This window comes from Tursiops truncatus, chromosome 16 (genome assembly GCF_011762595.2).
Source record: "Tursiops truncatus isolate mTurTru1 chromosome 16, mTurTru1.mat.Y, whole genome shotgun sequence".
NCBI lineage: Eukaryota > Metazoa > Chordata > Mammalia > Artiodactyla > Delphinidae > Tursiops > Tursiops truncatus.
This window is the reverse complement of record NC_047049.1, coordinates 27,489,529-27,510,009: the sequence shown is the minus strand read 5'-3', so window position 1 is coordinate 27,510,009 and position 20,481 is coordinate 27,489,529. Positions and strand designations below refer to the sequence as shown.

Genomic DNA, 20,481 nt, shown 5'->3' with positions numbered 1-20,481 from the left:
GCCTGGAGCTTCCAAGCCAGGGCAGCTAGCACACCAGCCTGATGTATATCTCATCTTCTTGCACCTGGGGAGCTGAAGGAGCGAACTCTAAGCTGCCTCATGGACTGTAACAAGGACTCCCACAGAAGAGAACCACCTGATGCTCCCTGATGCTGCCCTGCTGACAAGCTGTGGTTCCTGTCCCCTATCCTTCTGGGGAGACTGATGCCAAGTGAGCCTTCAGTAGTCTTATGAGTCTAAACGGCTAGGTGAGAAGACTCCTAAGTGGAAGTTGCATGGATATAGTAAACGAAGTCAGCTTACCCACTCAGTGTTCCAGATACTAAGGGCCAAGGCTTCCTGAAGCCCTACCCTAATGGGTTAGCTGGCCTGGGCCCTTCATTTATCCCACACTGAACCATGAATTCTTACTATGATCTTTCTCATAGTTTCTCAGGGCCCCCTTCTTCTATCTTCTTCTCCTGGAAATGTTCATCCATACTCAGCTTCAGGACCATCATCATGAACAGCTCTTGCGTAGCTTTTAAATCAGACTCCCCTCTGTCCTATGGGCACCAATGCCTCCTTTGTTCAGCAGAGTAAAGGCTGAACTCCTAATTATTCCCTCTACTCTTTCCCACCCCACCATTCCTGGAGCTACTACCTGTATCCTGCTTATAACAATAGCATTATTTCTTACTATTTTCTTCCCACATCTCTTTCTAGCTTCATTCTACGGTTGATGATCTTCCTCAGATCCTTTTCTCCTCAGATTCCTGGTATCGACCTTCATAAAGTTCTAGTAGGGCTTCCCTGGTGGCGCAGTGGTTGAGAGTCCGCCTGCCGATGCAGGGGACGCGGGTTCGTGCCCCGGTCCAGGAAGATCCCACATGCCGCGGAGTGGCTGGGCCCGTGAGCCATGGCCACTGAGCCTGTGCGTCCGGAACCTGTGCTCCGCAACGGGAGAGGCCACAACAGTGAGAGGCCCGCGTACTGCAAAAACAAAACAAAGCAAAACGTTCTAGTATATCTGAAGCACAGACTCCAAGTTCTTCTCAGACCCCCGAGGACAGGCCCTGTCCTTCTTTTTGCATTCTACTCTATAATCCCAAAGATATGACTAATCCTCTCACTGCCTGTCCAGTTATTTCTTTCTTTCTTCAGCTCTCTCCTCTCACATGCTCATTTCCTTTGACACATAAAGCACTCATCATGGTGTCATAAGCAACCTGAAATTAAACTGACGCTGCAACTGAAACCATGCCTCCAGAGTAGAGTGGGACTTGAGCCCTGAGTCCCACCACAATGACTTGCCTTGGGTTACCTGAAACAACTCAAAGCCTTCCAGCTGATCCTCTTCCCTTCCTTTCCCTTTCTTTCTTCTCCATTCCCATCACCTTAACTGCCCTGTGGCATGGCACTGTGAAAGCCTTCATCCTGGCTCTGGTAAAGTAGCCAGGACATCAGCAACAGTAGGAAAAAGGCAAATGCTGCTTGTACTCCTCAGTTCCCCTATAACCATGAATGGTCTCTGAGCCTCGGGTAAAGGGTGAAGACTTTGTGCCCGGGGTGGGTGCCATGTAGGAAAAATCCCAGTGAGGTTAGGGCCTCTGTAATCTGGGCCACGTGGTGGTTGTTGACAGAGGCTGGGGTGCCCGGCTTTGGAGAAACACTTCTGAGCAGCCAGCCTTCAGGCTTCCTACTTTCAGGAACTGCCAGAGCATCTTTTCGCTTTGCAGTGATGCTTGCTGGATCTTGTTCTGACAGTAATTCAGGAGATTTCCTGATCCCAGGCCCTTCTGCAGCTCAGCTGACCACATGAGGAATTCAGGTTCTGTGGTGACCTGACTGATGAAGACTAGGCGGAGGCAAGGCTGTGGCACCTGATGGGCAGGGTTGCTGGGGAGGCCAAAGGTAACCAGCTTCCCCCCAAACTGTTGAGGAAAAACAAGAAGGGTTAAGGCAAAAATTAACACCAAGTCAGGATCATAGGGAAGGCTATCTATTGGTTGACCCTAGGATAGGAAAGCAATAATAAGAGAACTCCTGGGGGTAGAATAGGATCAGGAATTCAGTAGTGAATGTACCCCACCCCAAAACCACTCCTGCACTTTCAGCGCCATCAACTTAAAACTTCAGTACATGGTACTCATCTTTTCCTCACCTGTCCTGGTACCACCTTTCTCCCAGTCACCTGGACTAAACTCCTTGGAATTATCACAGTCTTTTACCCACAATAGCTGAGCAACAACAAAGTCTTCCTTCCCTCTTCTTGTTCAATGTCTCCCACGCCCAGTGCTAGCACTGGTCTTTTCCTCCTCCATTCCAAGCCTTAGACTACAACCCTATCCCTGCTGCCATTCAGGAGCCTGTACTGGTTTCACAAGGCCCCAGAGGAGAGCTTAAGCTCCTCTGCCTAGAGTGCACAAAATCTTTCAAAATCAGGGCCAGACCTGCGTCTCCGGCACCTCTCTCTCTGTTCATTCATGTGATCACTCCGCATCTCCAAAGTGCCCAGTTCATTCCTGCTTCTGTGCCTTCAACCACCACAACAACCCCACCTGAGAATCCTTCTCACCAAATGAGGTACTTTATATAAAGCACCTGGAACAAAAGCAGAGCCCAGGAAAGTTCCTTTACTCCAGCAGTTCTTCACCTTGGCTGCACATTAAAACCACCTGGGGAGCTATCCAAAGTCACCAGGCTGTACCCCAGACAAAAAAATCAGAAGCTCTGGGGGTGGTACTGGGCATCAGTATTTTTTTTAAGTTCTTCAGGTTATTCCAACTGCAACCATGCTTGACAACTACTGCTCTAGTCCCCAACAATTCACTACTACCCCCTCCTTAATGAATGTTCCCAGCCAGAATTCTTCTCCACTCTTACAGCACAAAATCTACATTACAGATTGTGCTAAACAGAACCATCTTAACTTTTGATTTGTATAATACTCGACAGTTTTACAAAGTGCTTACATATATTCTTATTTGAGTTTCATGTCAATTCACAAATAGAAGCTCAGCAGGTCCTACTATCCCTGTTTTACAGATAAGAACACTGAAGTCCTGAGTTAAGTGACTTGCCCAAGGTTACCCAGCTGGTAAGAGACAGAGCTATGATAAGAATTCAGGCCCCTTGACCTCAGAGTTCTTCACCTCTGATGGGGTTAAAGACGGGCACCATGGAGGAGGGTGGTATTTAAGCAAGCGACCTTGAAAGGCTGCAGTAGGATTCAATGTTCAGGAGAGAAGCTGAAGGGTAAGGTACAGGTGGAGGCAGCAGAGTTGAGTTATTCATAGAACAGAAGTAGACATATATAACTGGAGTAGAGCGAACACATGAGAATAAGGTGGGAATAAAAACTGGAGCAGGACTTGGCCATTTCGGGGGAAGTGGAAGTTGGACAACATCGCCTGTTTTAGTGCCTTTTATTTTTTATTTTTTTTAGTTCAGCAGAGAATTCTCCAGGGCAGGTAACTTTGCGCTGGATCGAGATGAGCTGGTGCAGCCCCAAACGCTCACATAAGACATGGTGCTCTGCCTCGGCCTCAACAGGTGGGTGCGTTTCAACTGGACAGACGAGGGGCTGAAGTGCGTGTTTTGCCAGATCTACTGGCACCTACATCCTAGGGGCATCCTGGTCCTGGAGCCCCAGCCTTGGTCATCCTACAGCATGAGAAAGACTCTCATGGAAACAATCTACAAGAACTATCATCAAATTCAGCTGAAGCCAGAGCAGTTCACTTCCTACCTGACATCCCCAGAGGTGGGGTCCTCCAGCTAGGAGCTTGTGGCCACACCCCACAACACCTTCAAAGACTTCCAGTGTCCTGTCCTGTAACTGTTCCACAAGGCCCATCCCCCCAGCCACTAAGTGGCCTCCTGAACAGACAGTGTGAAGAAGCTGCCCGCTGCTACAAAGGACCTGGGGGAAGAGGAAAGTATCCCAAGGTCTTTTCTTTCTGGCTCCAAAGATAGTTTCCTCTCTTGGATCTGCAGAGAAAGCCTTTCCTGTGTTGCTGCCCCAGCCTCTTCCATACACCTCTGGCGCCTAAGCAGCAAGCCCGGCTGTGCTGGAGTCACCATCATCTTCCTCTCCCCCACACCACTGGGCTGGATGGCATGGACGGTTTGCTGACCTCTGTTCTCCTGGGGCATGGGAGGTGGTGGGTATCAAGTTCTCTAGCCTCTTGCTCCTGTTGTCCCAAGGAGAGATTCCCATTTCTCCTCGGCCTTTGTCCTAGCTGTGTCTCAGTGGACCACAGATAGACGGACTGAGGGTTAAGAGGGGAATGTTGATGGGGAGGTCTGCAGGTACTGTGAAAATCCTTCCCTCTGCTGTCCCCCACTGGAAGAGGTGGGGTTTGGGTTTGGAATGTGAGAACGGCACAATAAACTTGATGTTTAGGGCAGTGCTCCCACCCCCCCCCCAAAAAAAACTGGAGGTAAATGGGGCTGTGTACATTTGGCCTTGAGTCTATAAGGCAATGGCAGGGGGGTCAAAGGTTTTGAGCAGAGGAGGGAGAGGATGAAATCTACATTTTTTTTTCTTTCCTGCTTTGTATTCATCCTGTTCTTTTTGTATTCTAACTACGCCTGGACTCACTACCAGTCCAGGTATGTAGATGTGGAGAAAAATCAGATGGAATCTCAGGCAGTTCTCCATAAATGAGAGTTCTAAAGCAATCAATTCCTTTTAGACAGGACTGGCACAGCAAGCAGGGTGAAGGGGTAGAGAGGGAAGCTACAGCAACTCTCTGCTTGAGCAGTAAAGTGGGACCTGATCTCAGACACAGGCAGTGAGAATAAACCTCTTACAGAACACAGCTCCATGCTGGGCACACAGTAGGCTTCACACACACACACTACACTTACAGCAAATGAGACACCTGCTTGCCTTCTCATCCATTTGGGGTTTTTTTTCAGGGGAGATATCAATGATGCTTGGGCCACTTGCTCTGGCACCTGCAATGGTGGGAGATGCTAGACTTTGCTAAAGGAAGAAGAGATCTGAGGGCAAAGGACACCTGCATCACCAGTGTGGAGTGGTGGCTCAGCCAGGAACTCTACCTACAAACTCCATTTTGGGAGGGATCCTTGAGACACCCAATTTGGCCCACAAAGGCAGGACTCTCATATTCCAGGGGACTGGTAGTAAGGATGGGACTCCCATGCAATAAGGCTCTTGGAAAGCCTACTGCATCCAATGTCTACAGTGGAGTGTGGCACAAAACGGATCTATAGGAGGCAGGGAGGAAAGACAGTTCATACTTCCAAAATAGTGAAGGGTCCTAGCATGGAGGTCCAATTTCCCCGAAATACCGCTGGGAACATCCAAGAGCAAGAATCAAGGTAAAGGCCTCCTTTATATTGGGCAGGAACTGACGTCCTTCCGGGAAGATGGGCACTGGAGCAAAGGTTCAGCCTTCCCAAACCCAGGGCTCTGGTCTCCCAAGTCTCCAATAGTCCCCACTTCTTCCCAGGCTTATGTCCTTCCCTCTCCCGCCAAACAGAGACAGTTCCTTCCCTCCAGCATTCTCCACCAAGCCCTTCAAACCTTGTCAGCCTGTCTCATCTGCTGGACTTCCCAGCTCCTACCCATCACAGAGTATAAACTGATCCAGCCGTCGAAGGAGGCAGCAGAGAACACTGGAGGGTCCCAAGGGCACCACTGCGCATCAAAGCACCAGCTGCTCCGTGTGGGTAGCTTATACACCACCTAATATGAGGGAACACAAGCATTAAGGAAACCTTGACTTAGGTAAGGAAACCCTGAACACACAGGTGCAGCCGGGACTCCCCTACCATCCCAGCATGCCCACAGAAGGGCCAGCCTACCTCGCTGCTCTCCAGGTTCCAGCACAAGACCTGGTTGTCCTTGGCACTACTGAGCAGTAGCTCAGCGTCAGCCTGACTCCAGGACACTGACAGGATCCCCCTAAAAAGGAAAGAAAAGAGGAACTAACATTTGCTGAATGCCTACTGTGAGCAGGGTGCCTTATGTATCTTGGATAAATCTCATCCCCCCCAAAATGAGCAGTCTGACTTCTTTTTACAAATGAGGAAAATGAGGCTTTGGAGGAAATTAAGGAACTTTCAGCAGTCAAGCAGCCAGAACCCAAGTCAAATCCCAGAGCCTGTGCACTATGCGCTATACCACTCTGCCTCCTGCAGGTCACTGAAGGATGGCCTGCTTCTCTTCCCTGATTGTACGGTAGGAATTACGAATCAACATGAATCAGGCAACCACCCATCCCTATAGGTGCTTTTAGCCCAGGAGGGTAGTGAGGACCTAATGCTCAAAAGTCCCCAAGGGGCACGGCCCTTGAGTTAGAAAGAACAGACTATGGGGCTGTTTTCTCTGCTGTAGGCCCAAGAGCTACAGCTTCAGAGGCAGGCCTGTTCACAGAAAAGACAGGAGCCAAGGTTCCCTTATTAAGAACTCTTGAAGGAGGCAACCTAATCACCTAAAGAAATGAGTACTGTCCTCAGATCAGAGCTTGGGGACTCTCCCAGTGGGACTAAACATTGGCTCCAGTATTTCTCATGACCCTATCCCCACTCCCATCTCTGGAAGTTAGATGGAAACTCAGGCTCTTTTCCATAACCTCTGGGTCTAAAGGAACTCCTCTTGATTGGACCTGGAACTAGAACTAGGTAACTATGTGTTCACTGGGATAGCTTTGAAGCCAGGGAGAATGTCTGGTAGCCAAAGTGAGGCATGCATTGCCTTCTACCCAGGTCATTTATGCCCCCGCCCTCCAACAAGGATGTGGATGGGGTTTGAGATGCTGCCTGCTGTGACTCTCCAGCACCTTCAGGGGTGAGGAGGCAAAGCACAAGTCCCACAGATGAATTACTGGAAGACGATCATCTTCTGAACATAGCACCAACTGGGTGGCCATGTCTGGGTGCCAGGCCAGGCCTGAGCAGTGCATCTGTGAACAAAGCAGACCCCAATGGGCCATGTAACCTGACTCTTCTGGTTATGAATCTTTTTTGTCCAGCTGAAATGGGACCTCTCTGAGGGTAGGCTTTGTGTCTCTCCTATGTGACTGGGAACACCACAGCCATCGGGGAATGAGTGATGACCATAGCAAGGAGCACCAGAAGCCTCCAGATCATCTCAGTTCAGCTTCCCTAAGCTTTCACTCTCAAATGGAAATCTGCTGAGGCTGAATTCACAGGTGTAACAGCCGAAAGCAGAACCCTCGCCTGGGGGAGAGCAGCTCCAACACTAGGCCTGAGAGAGACAGCAGAGCCCGAGCCTATATTCTGCCTGTATTCAACTCACCCTATTGCTGTGATTACTGACTTTGATGATAGGTTCATTCTTCCTGAGATCCCACACGACTGCCTTGCTGCTGGGGTGAGCAGAAGGCAGAATGTGTTGAACCTGACGGTTCCAAGAGAGTGCCTTGATGTCTTCTGGGGGCTGCTGAGGCAGGATATGTGGGGGGCAGGTTGAGGACAACCTGTCACCCCTGGACCAAGAGACAGCTGCTCTTCCACTGCTCCCAACCACCCAGAGAAAGGCCAAGAGTAGACATGGGGCTATCCAAACCAAGCCAGTCTCGGGAAGCTGGGAGGGGAGTTTTCCAGAGAGGATGCTTTAGGAAACTGGTGTAGAAGCTGAGAGGACAGATGCACTTGGGTTTTACTCCTATCCCAAAGTGCTCCTGAGAGGATAGAGTCAAGATTTTAAAACAGCCCTCTCGTCTCTGACAAGAGAGAGAGGGAGAGGAAAAAGGTGAGGGAGGGAGGGAGGGAAATATAGACCCCCAAGACCCCCAGAGAGAATGAGGCAGAGAGAAAAGCCATTGATACTTTTAGGACACAAGGTGCTATCAATTCATACTGAACTTACCTCACGATACTGTAAGCATAAGAAACAAAAGCGAGGAAGAAAAAGATGGGCCCAGTTACAGACTGACAAGATAGGTACACTCAGAGACAGAGACACACAAGTCCCCCAACCACATGGGGGAACCAGATACAAAGACAACGCTGATCCTCCCCCAAAAAGGACAAGGGTGTATCTGGGTGTCCTACTCTTGCCCCTGGTCAGCTAAGCTCAGGGCCCAAGCTTGCCTAAGCTATACTACGATAAACAGTACGTTCACGCCTTCTCTCAATGTCTTTTACTCCCCTCACCCTTCTTCATTTGCCTTCCAGAAACCCCTGGGTCAGTTAATGACCACAAGCCACCCCCAACCCGCCCCCACCCGACTCCAACTCTCTATTATCTGGCTGGTAGGCAGCACGTTAGTCTGTGGAGCTTTAGTGCCCTCCAGTGGTGAAGATGGAAATCTCCTGTGGGCTGGCTGCCTCCATAATTCAACGCTCCCTGGGAAAATCAGGTGCACACTCTTAAGCAGCAGCACCAGAAGGCTCCTCACCTGTGACTTGGATCCTGGGGTCATTGGCACACTCAGGTTATTCAAATCCCAAATGAAGATTTCTGAATCATTGGCCCCTGAGGCCAGGAGGTTGCCCTGTATGAAGGAACAGGCCTTTGGAGACACGCCTTCCCAGGAAGAGATGAGAGCAGAAAAGGGGGAAGGAGACCCACATGCGGGGCTTCCAAAGCCACCCCCACAACAACCTGGGAAGGGCTCAGAGTTAGAGACCACAGGTCACAAGCAAACACTTCCCTTCAGATCTGTCAGCCGTGTCTGATTAACTGAAATGTAGTACCTGGAACGGATTAAAGTCAAGGGCTCTGACAGCCCCCGTGTGCTTCTGTATCTGGGTAATCACAGGCTCCTTTCCCAAAGACAGGATGTGGGTCACATTGTATAGAGTAAGCATGCCATCATCCCTGCCGCCTGCAATAACCCCGGAGCCTTCCAGAAGCCCGTTGCCAAAGCTCCCCAGATCAGCTTGTGCAACCTACAAAGAGGAGGAACTGGCATCAGCACCAACTCAGGTCCACGTCAGTAAGTAGAGAATGGGCATCTTTGCCAGCCTCTGACATTACGCAGGCATCCCCACCCTTGGTCAGGGCCTGCCTGTCTCCCTCATTTCCCAGACACAGAACAGAGGTCTCCTCTGCCTGGTCCTCCTGCCGTTTGGCTGAAAAAATGTTCCATCTATGTTACACTAGAAGCCAGGAGGCCACTGCCACGGAGCTGGGGGAGGGGTGCTTTTTATGTTTTTGTTAACATTATTGGGTTTAATATAAACCCAGTGATAAACACTTCAAATAAATTACTTCTTAATCCTCCCAACTCAAATAACAACTAACACTTATTTTGATAACTTCCTACGTACTAGTCACTAGTACGTGTTAAGTGCTTTACATGTTTTAGCTGATCAACAACCCCATGAGGTATTAACTCCATTTTCAATTGAGGAAACGAGGCACAGAGAAGTTGTGAAACTTCTGTATATACAGTTAGTAATTTTACTCCCATTTGACATCTAGGAAGTGACAGAGTCAAGGTTCAAAGTTAGGCCCATCTTATGCCAAAGCCTGAGCTCTTAACCATCATAAAATATTGTCTTCTATTTAGAGCAAGATCCAAACTCTTCTATACCTGAATAGAAGCAGGTTCCTTAGGCCAACAGTTGCTGTCCCCTCTTCCCTCTTAAACTGGAAGTGAGAAAAGATCTAAGGACTTTCCCATCCCATGCCTCTCCCATGTGTCTAGTCCACTGGAACTACCATGTGGATTCAGTGGGCCAGCCCTAGAGACACAGAGGCACAAAGAATAAATGCACCGTTTGGGGCACACTTTTCTGGCTTTCTGAGCATCTTTTACACAAGAAAGAGATGGACCCTGGGCTCCCTGCACACAAGTATGGGTCCCCTGCAAAGCCCCTAGGGAAGGCATGTGAAATCCCCAAAGGCTCACAGGTGGTCTGTCCTCCATTTCACTTGGCTATCCTACTAGACAAGGATATTGCTGCAGCCTTCCGAGAAGCCAGATTTCACATTGAATGATGTCGTAAGATCTCTAACTGAAATTAAATGTTCCCACACCCTGGGAACAATCAGCAAAGAAATTGAATGGGGTGACCAGGCAGGAACCTGTTTGGCCAGTCATTAGAGCAGAGCCAACCGGTCAAAAGTGAAGAGCTGAGCACTAGTTCAGACCAGGTCAGCATCTGAACAAAAACAGCAGAGCTGAACAAACGGTGGGTCTAAAGCTACTGTCAGAAAGGCTATATTTTCTAAGGTTGCGCTGACCTTAAAAGGACAGAAGAATGTGTTCCATGCTGGCTCCAGAGGCTGCCATGTCATCCAGGGGCTAGAGCTCAGCATGGGCAGAGGGCAAGTCAATAGGTTAGCCAGAGAAGCCTCTAATAGGTCACACAGGAAGCAGAGGTAGGTATGGCCATGGAAACTCACATGGGAATGCAGTGACCGTGGTATGGTCAGAGCACATGATATATAAAATCAGAGTAAAAGGTACCTGAGACCACATGGGAGTCACCAAAGGGTCGGAGAAGAGGGCCCAGTTACTTTAGAGTGGCTGAAATGCAGAATACGGGGTGTGACAAAATGATTTTTCTTTGTGTAAGCATGCAGAAAATACATTCCTATTGTTAACACTTCACTAGTAAGGGTGAAACTGGAGCCCGAATAGCTGTGATAGACAACACCTGGGAGAGGGGGAACACCTGGGACAAGTCAAGCAAGGAAGGAGACTTGATCAATCATCTCTGCCCTGCAAATGGACAGTCATATGTGTGTGTGCGCGCGTGTGTGTAAACAAAGAGAGAGCACACAAGCATGTGAGCAAATGTGACAAAACATTAACAACTGATGAGTCTAAATGAAGGTATATGATTGTTCATTGTACTATATTGTGCAACTTTTCTGTGTTTGAATATTTTAAAAATAAAAAGTTATAAAACAAAAAAGATGGCCTTTGGCCTGCAAATAGGAACTAAGAGATTTAAGTAAAAGGTATAGGGAGACGAGTTTGTATAGGAAGGTGGGAACTTTGAAAACATGAGAATACACATGGAATTCTCTGCTAAAGAGCTTCTCAGGATAATGATGGCAACGATGGAGACCATGTGGCATCACAGAATGAGGGGTGGCACCTAAAGAAAATACAGGTTCCTGATTCCCACCCAGACCTTGTGAAGCAGAATTTCCAGAGACAGGCCCTCAGAATCTACATTTCTAATAAGAGCCCCCCAAGTGATTCTAACAAGCTGCCAGGGTTAGGAACCTCTGTACTAGATACATCAGACTGCACACCAGCATAGAACAATGGGAAGAAGCTGAATGCATAAAGATAGAACCAGCCCCAACAATCAACTCATGGCTATGCTCCTGGCAAAAAGAGAAAAACAAGGCTGGAGAGAATAAACTGAGACCTGTGAGATCAGAACGTCACACCAGCTAAGCTCATCTGAGGCCAAGCTTCAGCTACCTTACGATTAGGAATATGTGCTGTATAAATTCTTGCTCCCATGATTTCTGTACTTCTTTGGGATTTTGCTTTCATTTGCTTAGTGAAGTTCCTTATGAAAAATCCCAACCTCATGTTAGTGGATTAAAGTGAAAATGAGTTTGTCCACATCCTAGCCAAAATAACTGAGGAAATCCAAGTTTCCTTAAAAGTCAGAGAGATGAGGGCAGCGCTCCAAGCTGGAGAATAAAGACACTGGGGTGGAGCGATGGCTGTCTGAGAGGAGAACTACTTTTCTGAATGCCTAGTATGCACCAGGCTACTATATGCCAACTATGTTACTCAAATTTACAGTAGAGAAAACAGGGTCAGAGAAGTTAAATAATGTGTCTGATAGGACAGTAGATGGCAAAGCTGGGATTTGAACCAAAGTCCGTCCAACAACAAAGTCCATGCTCTCTCCTCTGTGATCTTAATGTCTCTAGAGAGAAGGCAAGTCTTAGAAACAAGAAAATTAGGAGTAGTACCAAAACGATCTTTTACTGCTTAGTGTTGTCCCTTACAAAGGCACCTAAAGAGGGGTCACAGTGCTCCCCAAGTAGCTAGAACTGAGATAAAGGTATTGGAAGATAGATCACCTACTTTCTCCATGTTACTAGAGGATGGGTCAGACATAGGTTACAGTGGCCACTCAGAGATCTAGAACCTCAGTGTAGACAGAGGTAGAGTGCAGCAGATCACCCACTGACCCCTGAACTCACTAAGCCACAGCAGCTACGTCCTCAACTCAAAAGTCAATACACAAACAATGTATTATTCTCCCAGATAGCTTTCTTCTTGAGTGAGATTCATCTAACAAACCAAACATCACTTGCTTCAGTGCACATGCTAATCCATATTGATTCTGATTGCATCCAGGGGCATTAATTCGCACACTCTCTTCACTCTATTTATAGCTTAAGGCTGTCCCTTATCTACACGTATACCAGTGTTTCAGAACATTTCTCTTTCAGTCAGGTATTTCTAAATAGATGATATTTCTCTGATACATCACGGGTTGAGGATAAGGGGATCTTCAGGATTCAAATGTGGTTGAGGCATGGGTCTGGTAAAAAGGGCAGGCAATGGAAGGGGGAAGACTTTGAAGAGTATGTTTAGTTAATAATAAAGAGATACGGAGAGGCATTTGTTATTAAAAAAAAGGAAAAAAGGAAGGAGACTAAACTAGAAAAAGGGAAGGAGAGATTGAAGATAAGACTTAAATTTGGAGTTCAGTAGATTCTTACAAGTCATCTTGTACAACCTCTTCTTTACATATAAGTGAGGAAACCTAATATCACTGATGGAATTCAATTTGCCCAAAGTCACATAGTTTTAGCCAAGGTAGCAACCAAACACAACTGTGCTTTCCATTAAACCAAGCAGAAGATGATACAGAAAAGAGGAAAGCATAAAGCAAAGGATGGGTTGCCCTTCGTCTACCCTGATCATCTTGGTCAACTGTCTGTGATGCTGACTTTTGAGTAAGTGACCTAACCCAGGCTGGAACAGAAAGAAGTGGGTGTCTTAAACCCTGGAGGGTCTAAGATGATTTCTTCAGAAAGGTCCCAACCGAACTGTGTCAAAAGTAATCCCTTAGGTCTTTGAGAATAAGACTCAATCTTTAGACACAATTATAGAGGTGGAAAAAGGAAGCTAACTGTACTATTTGTTTTGGTTATAGTCCCCAAATTCCTGCAGGGTAGAGCAGGGTGTGAGGTGATGCTTCATGATTCCTGAATACAGTACCAACATTTCAAAAAGTGTCCCTTCAACCTAGTTGGCTGCCAAACAAACAGATTGTTACCCTTGAAAAGCTCTTAAGGCACTAAGACTAACTGAAGACTAACTATAACTAACTGAACTGGTGGACATGAATGCTCCGTTTGGTAATCCAGAAGGTTCTAGTATCACTCATTTATTCCACAGATATTTTTTAACCACCTAATGACAGGCACTGTTCTAGAAGCTAAAGATACAGCAGTGAATAAAACAGACAAAAATCTCTGCCTACATGGATCTCAGGATTCAGTTTCAAGGTTTCTTAAGCAATTACATTGCCTCTTTCTTAGGAACTCCTAGCCCTAAGGAGCCACTACTATGCTGAAGCTGCTGCTTGGCTGGTCAAAGAAAAGAGTCCTTGCGCTCACTGCCCCTTTTCTTATCTTCAGGAGTATAAACATTATTAAATTAGCACACCCCTTTCAGCAGCCCTTTCTGAAATGCTTGCTTAGAGGCTAAGAATATCTCATCATTACTGGTAAACCCGCCAAGGCCTGCTCTTCAAAAGGTAAAAGTACTGGAAATACAAAGAAATGTTAAAAACTGCAAAATAAGGGATACTGTAACAAAGTGATATAGGAGCTCAAGAAAAGGAGAACAAAAACTAACTTTCATTATTAGGTTAAACCATGAAAAGAAAGAAGAGGGTACTTCTGTCTAAATATCTTAATCTAAACACTCAGATGGACCAAAAAATGCACAAGAAGATGGAGAGTTGCATTCTAGACCAGCAATCTCTAAAGTGGATGGGCAAGATAATCCTCTGGGCTGTAAGAAAAAGATTTATATTTTTAATATTAAAAAGTAGTACAGGGCTTCCCTGGTGGCGCAGTGGTTGAGAGTCTGCCTGCCGATGCAGGGGACGTGGGTTCGTGCCCCGGTCCGGGAAGATCCCACATGCCGCGGAGCGGCTGGGCCCGTGAGCCATGGCCGCTGAGCCTGCGCGTCCGGAGCCTGTGCTCCGCAACGGGAGAGGCCACAACAGTGAGAGGCCCGCGTACCGCAAAAAAAAAAAAAAAAAGTAGTACAGTAATACATGTATATTATTTATACTAAATATATACTTGAGTACAGTGAATATTCACATTTTTCCTGATTGTACAAAAATTTAGAGATCATTGATTCAGACTGTAAGCCTCATCTTTACACAACCTGTAAAAGAACAGTTGAATAATAGAAAGAAGGTAGGTTTTGGAGTAAGACAGGCCTAGACTTAAATCCTAGCTTCTCAGAGTTTTGGTTCTCTCCTATGTAAAATGGGAATAACGGTATTTTTTGGTTAGGCTCATTTTGAGGAATGAATAAGATATTATACAGAGCCCCTAGCATAGTGCCTGGAATGTATACATGTGCTTGGTGAATGCTAGTACCCAACCCTGTAAGCCTGCCAGAGCCATGAAATCCATGAGTGCCCAATCGGTGCCTGACAGCAATGAGGAGAGGATCATTCTTTCGCCTCCCACTGGCAGACAAGGAAATATTGTGTAAGGCTGTTATGTTCACAAGAGCCAAGGGAGGAAGGAGCCAATTCCTCTGCGTTCAGAGACAGATCAGGTACTTGTGGGTCCAGGCTTCTGTGAGGCGTCTCTATCACATGATTCTGCATGACGCTGCTGCCGCTGACTACAAAGGTTGGAGTGGGTGTTTTCAAAATCCTCTTGCAAAATAAACCCAGAGTTAACTTCTCTCCTACTAAAAGACCATTCTCCCCTCACTTGTCTCCTCATGAGCCCTGAGAAGCACACACTACTCCCGGGATTCCCCATCAGGGTCTACATCAGGATCTGCCCTGCATACCCATCAAAAGTTCAGACATAGTACCTGCTGGAGGGAGAAAGGACTCCCTTGCATTTCAAGTCCAGAGAGGGGTCCCTGAAATCAACCTCAAAGATTTCCAATGTGCCATCTGTACCAAAGGAGGCATCTAGCTGCTGGGCAGATGTTCCTAGGCACAAGAAAAGTCAGGAAGAGGCAGCATATGAGCAACAATATATGCACGGATTTGGGGTATAAATGGTTAAGCAGTAGAGAAGAGGAGGAACAGGAGCAGACTGGATATACCCTTTTTCAAATGGTAGCTCCAAAGAAAACAAGAAAGCATGAGGTGCTTAGCCTTAAGCCAGAGTCCAAGGTTGCCCCCAGGTACCAGAAACTCCTAATATCCCTTTGCATATGCTGCTAGCCAACTCCATATTTCCATGACTCTAAAACTTTCTCTGAACCACAATAAAGAGCCCTGGATACTATGTTTCCCTTCAACCTATGTACTCAGTGGATCCTTATCCACAGTAGTGGCTAGCTGGGCTCCACACTGGGACAGCTGGCCGCTCAAGTTCCTTCAGCTTCATGGTCTGTTCTGTAGGTGGCAGAAAAGTGACCCTTTTCCTCAGTCTACTGAAAATAGAAACCAGCAAGCTTAAGGGCCAGATCAAGGGGAACACCTGTGGACATGAGAGCTTGTTTCTCTGTCACCACCAAAGAATGGGGCATTTTGGGGCAACACAGGGTAACAAATACATGACCGTCTGCAGATCTGTAATGACAGTTCATTTTCCCAGTTACTGAAATCTAATGCTTTAAACCCTAAAAGATATTCAAATACACTAGTTGCCACAGGTCCGAGGGTGATGATAACCATCAAACCAAATAATCTCTCAGTGACCCTATCCAATCCCTTGGTTTTAAACATCATCTATATGTCGATGACTCCCAAATTTATATCGGCAATACAAATCTCCTCTGAGCTACAAGTTCTTATATACAACTGCTAATCAAATATTTCTACTTGGATATAGTAAAGATACCTAAAAGTTAGTCTGTTTAAATTGGAATTCTCTATTCCACCATCTCGTCCACCCATCTGTTCTTCCTTCAGTTTTCTTCATTTCAGCAAATGGTACCACCACACAGACAAATGCTTAACCCCCAAACCTGAAAATCACCGTAGATCCCTCCTTCGCCCTTATTCCCTTCTAATCCATCATTAAGTCTTCCAAATTTTGCCTCTAAAATATACCTTAATCTGTCTATTTTTCTCCATCTTCACCACTGCTCTATTTGAAGATACTATCATCTATCACCTAGATTACTGGTCTTCTCCCTGCTACTCATCCCTGTCACCCAATTCATTCTCTGCATAGCAGGAGTAAACTTTTTAATCAAAAATTGGATTTTGGCATTCCACACTTAAAATTTTTCAGTGGCTTCTATCACACTCAGAATAAAATGCGAACCCCTTTGATCCCTGCTCAAAGGCTCTAGCCTACCACTTCAACTTCATCTCTTCCTACTCTCCCCCTTACTTATTGTGCTACAGCTGCATTAGCCTTTTTTCATTTCCTGGCGTTTCCCCACTTTAGAGCTTTGTAAATTCTGTTTGCTATACTTTGATGGCTTTTTGTTTCGTTCTCTGCATGACTGGTTCCTTATCACATCTTTCAGGGCTCAGCTTCTTACCTCAATGAGGTCATCCACCCAATCAAAAACAGACTCCTTTTTTTCTTCTTAGCAATCTATAATTATATATTTATTTACATCTACATTGTCCACTAATAAGTAAACTCCATGAGAGCTAGCACTGTGTCTGCTTTGTTCTCCATGTTATAACTAGCGTCAGAACAATGTCTGGCACATAGTAAGTGCTCGATAATACTTTATGAATGAATGCAGACATCTATTTTAACTCAGTAGTTTCCAAACCAATTCTAACACATACTCAAGGTGCCATCCCAACAGGCTAAAGCGGCAGGGAAGTTAAAAAAAAAAAAAAGTTAACACTGAACTTGATGGAGTAAACTTGGGACCCACTGTGACCTGCTTGAGCAAGCCACAGCCAGGTTAGTCTTGACCTACCAAAACAAAAGTTTTATTACTTAATAATATCAAATGACTCTCCAGCTTGAAGAAAGTTTAAGGCTGCCAACTCAGCCGAGATTTCCCGGGGACCTCTAAACACTTGAGGAATATTCGGACAAGATTGTACATCATACTACACGGTCACCAGTGCCACCTGCTGGTCAATACCATTTTCACGTTTCTGGAGAAAGGTCTCTTAAGCGGGAGCTGCAATTAGCCGTGTGCACTTGACATGCATATCTCATTTAATTCTCACAATGGTTCTGGGCGGTCAGTACTGATACTATCCGCATTTTACAGAGAAGAAAACTGGCTAGACCAAGCTGTGCACCCCAACAGCCTCCAGAGCCCAGTGCTTTTAACCATTATACCAGTCTAAACTAAACTCCATGAAGTGTTTAAACCCCAGCCTACAAATTGGGAAGATGGGCTTTTAATCCACTTTGTTCAAAGACATCTGTTCACAAAAAAGGTCCCCGCTGCGGTCAGAATGCCGGGGGCCGGGGGCGTTAAAAGTGGGAGAGCTATGACCACTCAACCAAGAGCTGGACACGCTCGTGCAGTGAAAGAGGACGCCAGCTACCCTTGGCTGTCCAGTCCCTCCGAAGGATGGTCGGCCTCCCCCGCGGCGCGCCGGCGTCAGCACTGACAGGCCTTCCCGCCCAGGCCAGACGCAGAGACCCGTTGCCGACACTGGGCCCAGGCCAGGTCAGGGCCCAGGGCTGATGGGGGAGGCGCCAGGGCAGCGCTGGAGAGAGGCCGTCTTCGGGCTGAGGCACCCAGGCGCGGCAGGGAGAACGAGCCGAGTGCGGCCGAGAGCAGGGCAGGCGTCGTAGGGTCCCCTGAGAGGCACACCGGCAGGAGCCCCGGGAGCGGGGCGGGCCGGAGTGCCAGCGGAGGGCGAGCGCGCCCCGGCACCCTCCCGAGAGAGGGGCGGCGCTCGGGGTCCCCGGCACGGCCTCCCCTCTCAGCGGCCCCGTACAGGCGGGGAAAACCAACCTGCGCGGAGAGCCCAGGCCAGGGGTCTGGCGCGGCGTAGCAGGAGCCGGAGCCGGAGCCGGAGCCGGTCTTCTCTCAGGGCTTCGGAGCTCAGCGGGGAGCTGTGGAAGGCGGCTGCGGAGGGCCAAAAGTAGTCCTGGCCCGCAGGCCCCACCTCCCACACGCGCCGCCAGGCGCGGGGCCCAGCACCCCGCTGACCCACGGAGAACGTTCCCTAATAGGATTATAGCTTTTAATCGGGCCTCCCTCACCTGTCCTGTGATTGCGCAGTGGGTCAGATCCCCCGACCAGTAAGTTCTGGTCTATTCAATTTGAGTCAGGCTCCGCGGGCAGCCTCTGAAAAGGGAAAATAACTCATTATTTACTTATTGAAGCGGAGAAGACCCGGACCTAGCTCCAGGGGCTCTCAGCGGAATCCACTTAGTTGAAAAGGTAAAAAGCCATCTAGGCCATAAAGAGCGGTGAGTGACTTTCTGCAGCCCAGCAACTGGTGCCCCCAACCGGTGGTTGAACTAATTAAAAGCTATAGATGGGCGGGGGGCAAGGTACCAGGGGCTTCCTGGAAGGTTTCAGGGACGAGACAGGTGTCATACGTTGGGGTTTCAAGAAGATAGGTGGACTCCCAGCAAGGAGGAAGGGGCCCAACCGGCTAATAGCGCCCTGGTGTTTCCCATACCATGAATGAAAGGGACTACAGCTGGGGGAGTGGGCTGGATTCAGATTGTGGAATACCAATTCAACTCTGCAGGTAATTGGGAGTTACTGAAAATTATGGGCAGATATGCAATAAGATTACATCAGACTAGCAATATGGATCACCATGCAGAGAGAACAGAGCTGGAGGCAGGGAATCAAATTAGACTAAGAGAACAATCCAGGTACCAGGTGATGAAAGCCTGGATTAACATAGTGGCAATGATTGTAAAAGAAAGCTGGACAGGCTCTTGTGACTGATAAAAAGTTGGAGGGGGGGTGATCATATATATTTTTTATATTGATTGAGGGAATTACGGCATTTCCAAATAAAATGTTCTGTAGGCAGCTGAAGATCTTAGACCTAAGTTATTTGATTTAAATTTTTAATTTAATGCATGAATTCTACCACCATATTCCAGCCTGATATACCCCCAAAGATGGTGAGCTGGTTATCTTATGACTTATGACGTGGCCCCAAGTCATTGTGACACAGCTCTAGATTTCCTTTTCACGTGGACATGGGAGTTTTGAACTCAGGACAGAAAAGAATTTAGGGCATTGGTGGTGCCTGCGCACTCTACGTACTAAGTATTTCTTGAACTTCTTAGCACAACAGTGGATGAGAAACAGGGTTGAAAACTGAACTTCAGGCAACACCTCGAAGTAGGGAATGAGGCTGAGGTGTCACTGGAGTGCTCTGAAGGAAATCTGAACCAAAGGCATAAGGTCACAGTTTCAAGTAGGACATGATTAAAACAAACAAAAAAAAAAGTAAAGTAAAAAAGTGCACCCTTCTCTCAACTCAGACACTTTGAAATTCTTTTCACCTCGTTTTACAAATGCGTCTTCTCTTCTAGGTAACTTTTTGAAGGCAATTATTTTCTTGTTCAACTTTATATCCCCAGGACCTATCAGTGTCTGATATATATTAGGCAGACAGACGTTTGTTAAATGATTATCAAATGCTCTAAAGGACAGAGAATGAAAACATAAAAAGCAGTGGAGGGGCTTCCCTGGTGGCGCAGTGGTTGGGAATCCGCCTGCCGATGCAGGGGACGCGGGTTCGTGCCCCGGTCCAGGGGGATCCCACGTGCCGCGGAGCGGCTGGGCCCGTGAGCCATGGCCGCTGGGCCTGCACGTCTGGAGCCTGTGCTCCGCGACGGGAGAGGCCGCAGCAGTGAGAGGAACGCGTACCGCAAAAAAAAAAAAAAATCAGTGGAGACCTTCAAAGAGAGGCATTTCAGTAGAAGTACCCACTCCCTGATATCATAAAGGTCTTTCACTGCCTGAATACCACTAAAGGACCTCTTATCTAGCATGAATGGACTTGCTTCTACAGATCACGTTGAATGTATGCTTTATGAGACAGGTTTTCAGGCAATATCATTGTAATTTAAGAAAATGTCCCTAAAGGGAAGAAAAGAACATAAATTGGTTCTCTTTTAAACAGATGCATTGAAATAGACCCTCAGGGCCTCCCTGGTGGCCCAGTGGTTAAGAATCAGCCTGCCAATGCAAGGGACACGGGTTTCAGCCCTGGTCCAGGAAGATCTCACATGCTGCAGAGCAACTAAGCCTGTGTGCCATAACTACTGAGCCTGCGCTCTAGAGCCCGCAAGCCACAACTACTGAGCCCACGTGCCACAACTACCGAAGCCCGCGTGCCTAGAGCCCATGCTCAGCAACAGAAGCCACCACAATGAGAAGCCCACGCACCGCAACAAAGAGTAGCCCCCACTCACCAGAACTGGAGAAAGCCCGC

General features: G+C 47.4%; 1 protein-coding gene across 1 annotated transcript in view; it reads right to left on the bottom strand.

The window, feature by feature from the left end:
• Window positions 1-17,335, bottom strand: part of SEC31B (SEC31 homolog B, COPII coat complex component) — a 30,252-nt gene extending 12,917 nt beyond the window's left edge. Inside the window, 11 exon segments of the mRNA XM_033842391.2 lie at window positions 1,683-1,913; window positions 4,855-4,989; window positions 5,537-5,698; window positions 5,818-5,917; window positions 6,775-6,917; window positions 7,274-7,417; window positions 8,379-8,474; window positions 8,677-8,849; window positions 8,852-8,871; window positions 14,991-15,130; window positions 15,455-17,335. Coding sequence (XP_033698282.1) covers window positions 1,683-1,913; window positions 4,855-4,989; window positions 5,537-5,698; window positions 5,818-5,917; window positions 6,775-6,917; window positions 7,274-7,417; window positions 8,379-8,474; window positions 8,677-8,849; window positions 8,852-8,871; window positions 14,991-15,130; window positions 15,455-15,517 — 1,407 coding nt within the window. The 5' untranslated portion in view covers window positions 15,518-17,335.
• Between the last annotated feature and the right edge of the window lie 3,146 nt (window positions 17,336-20,481).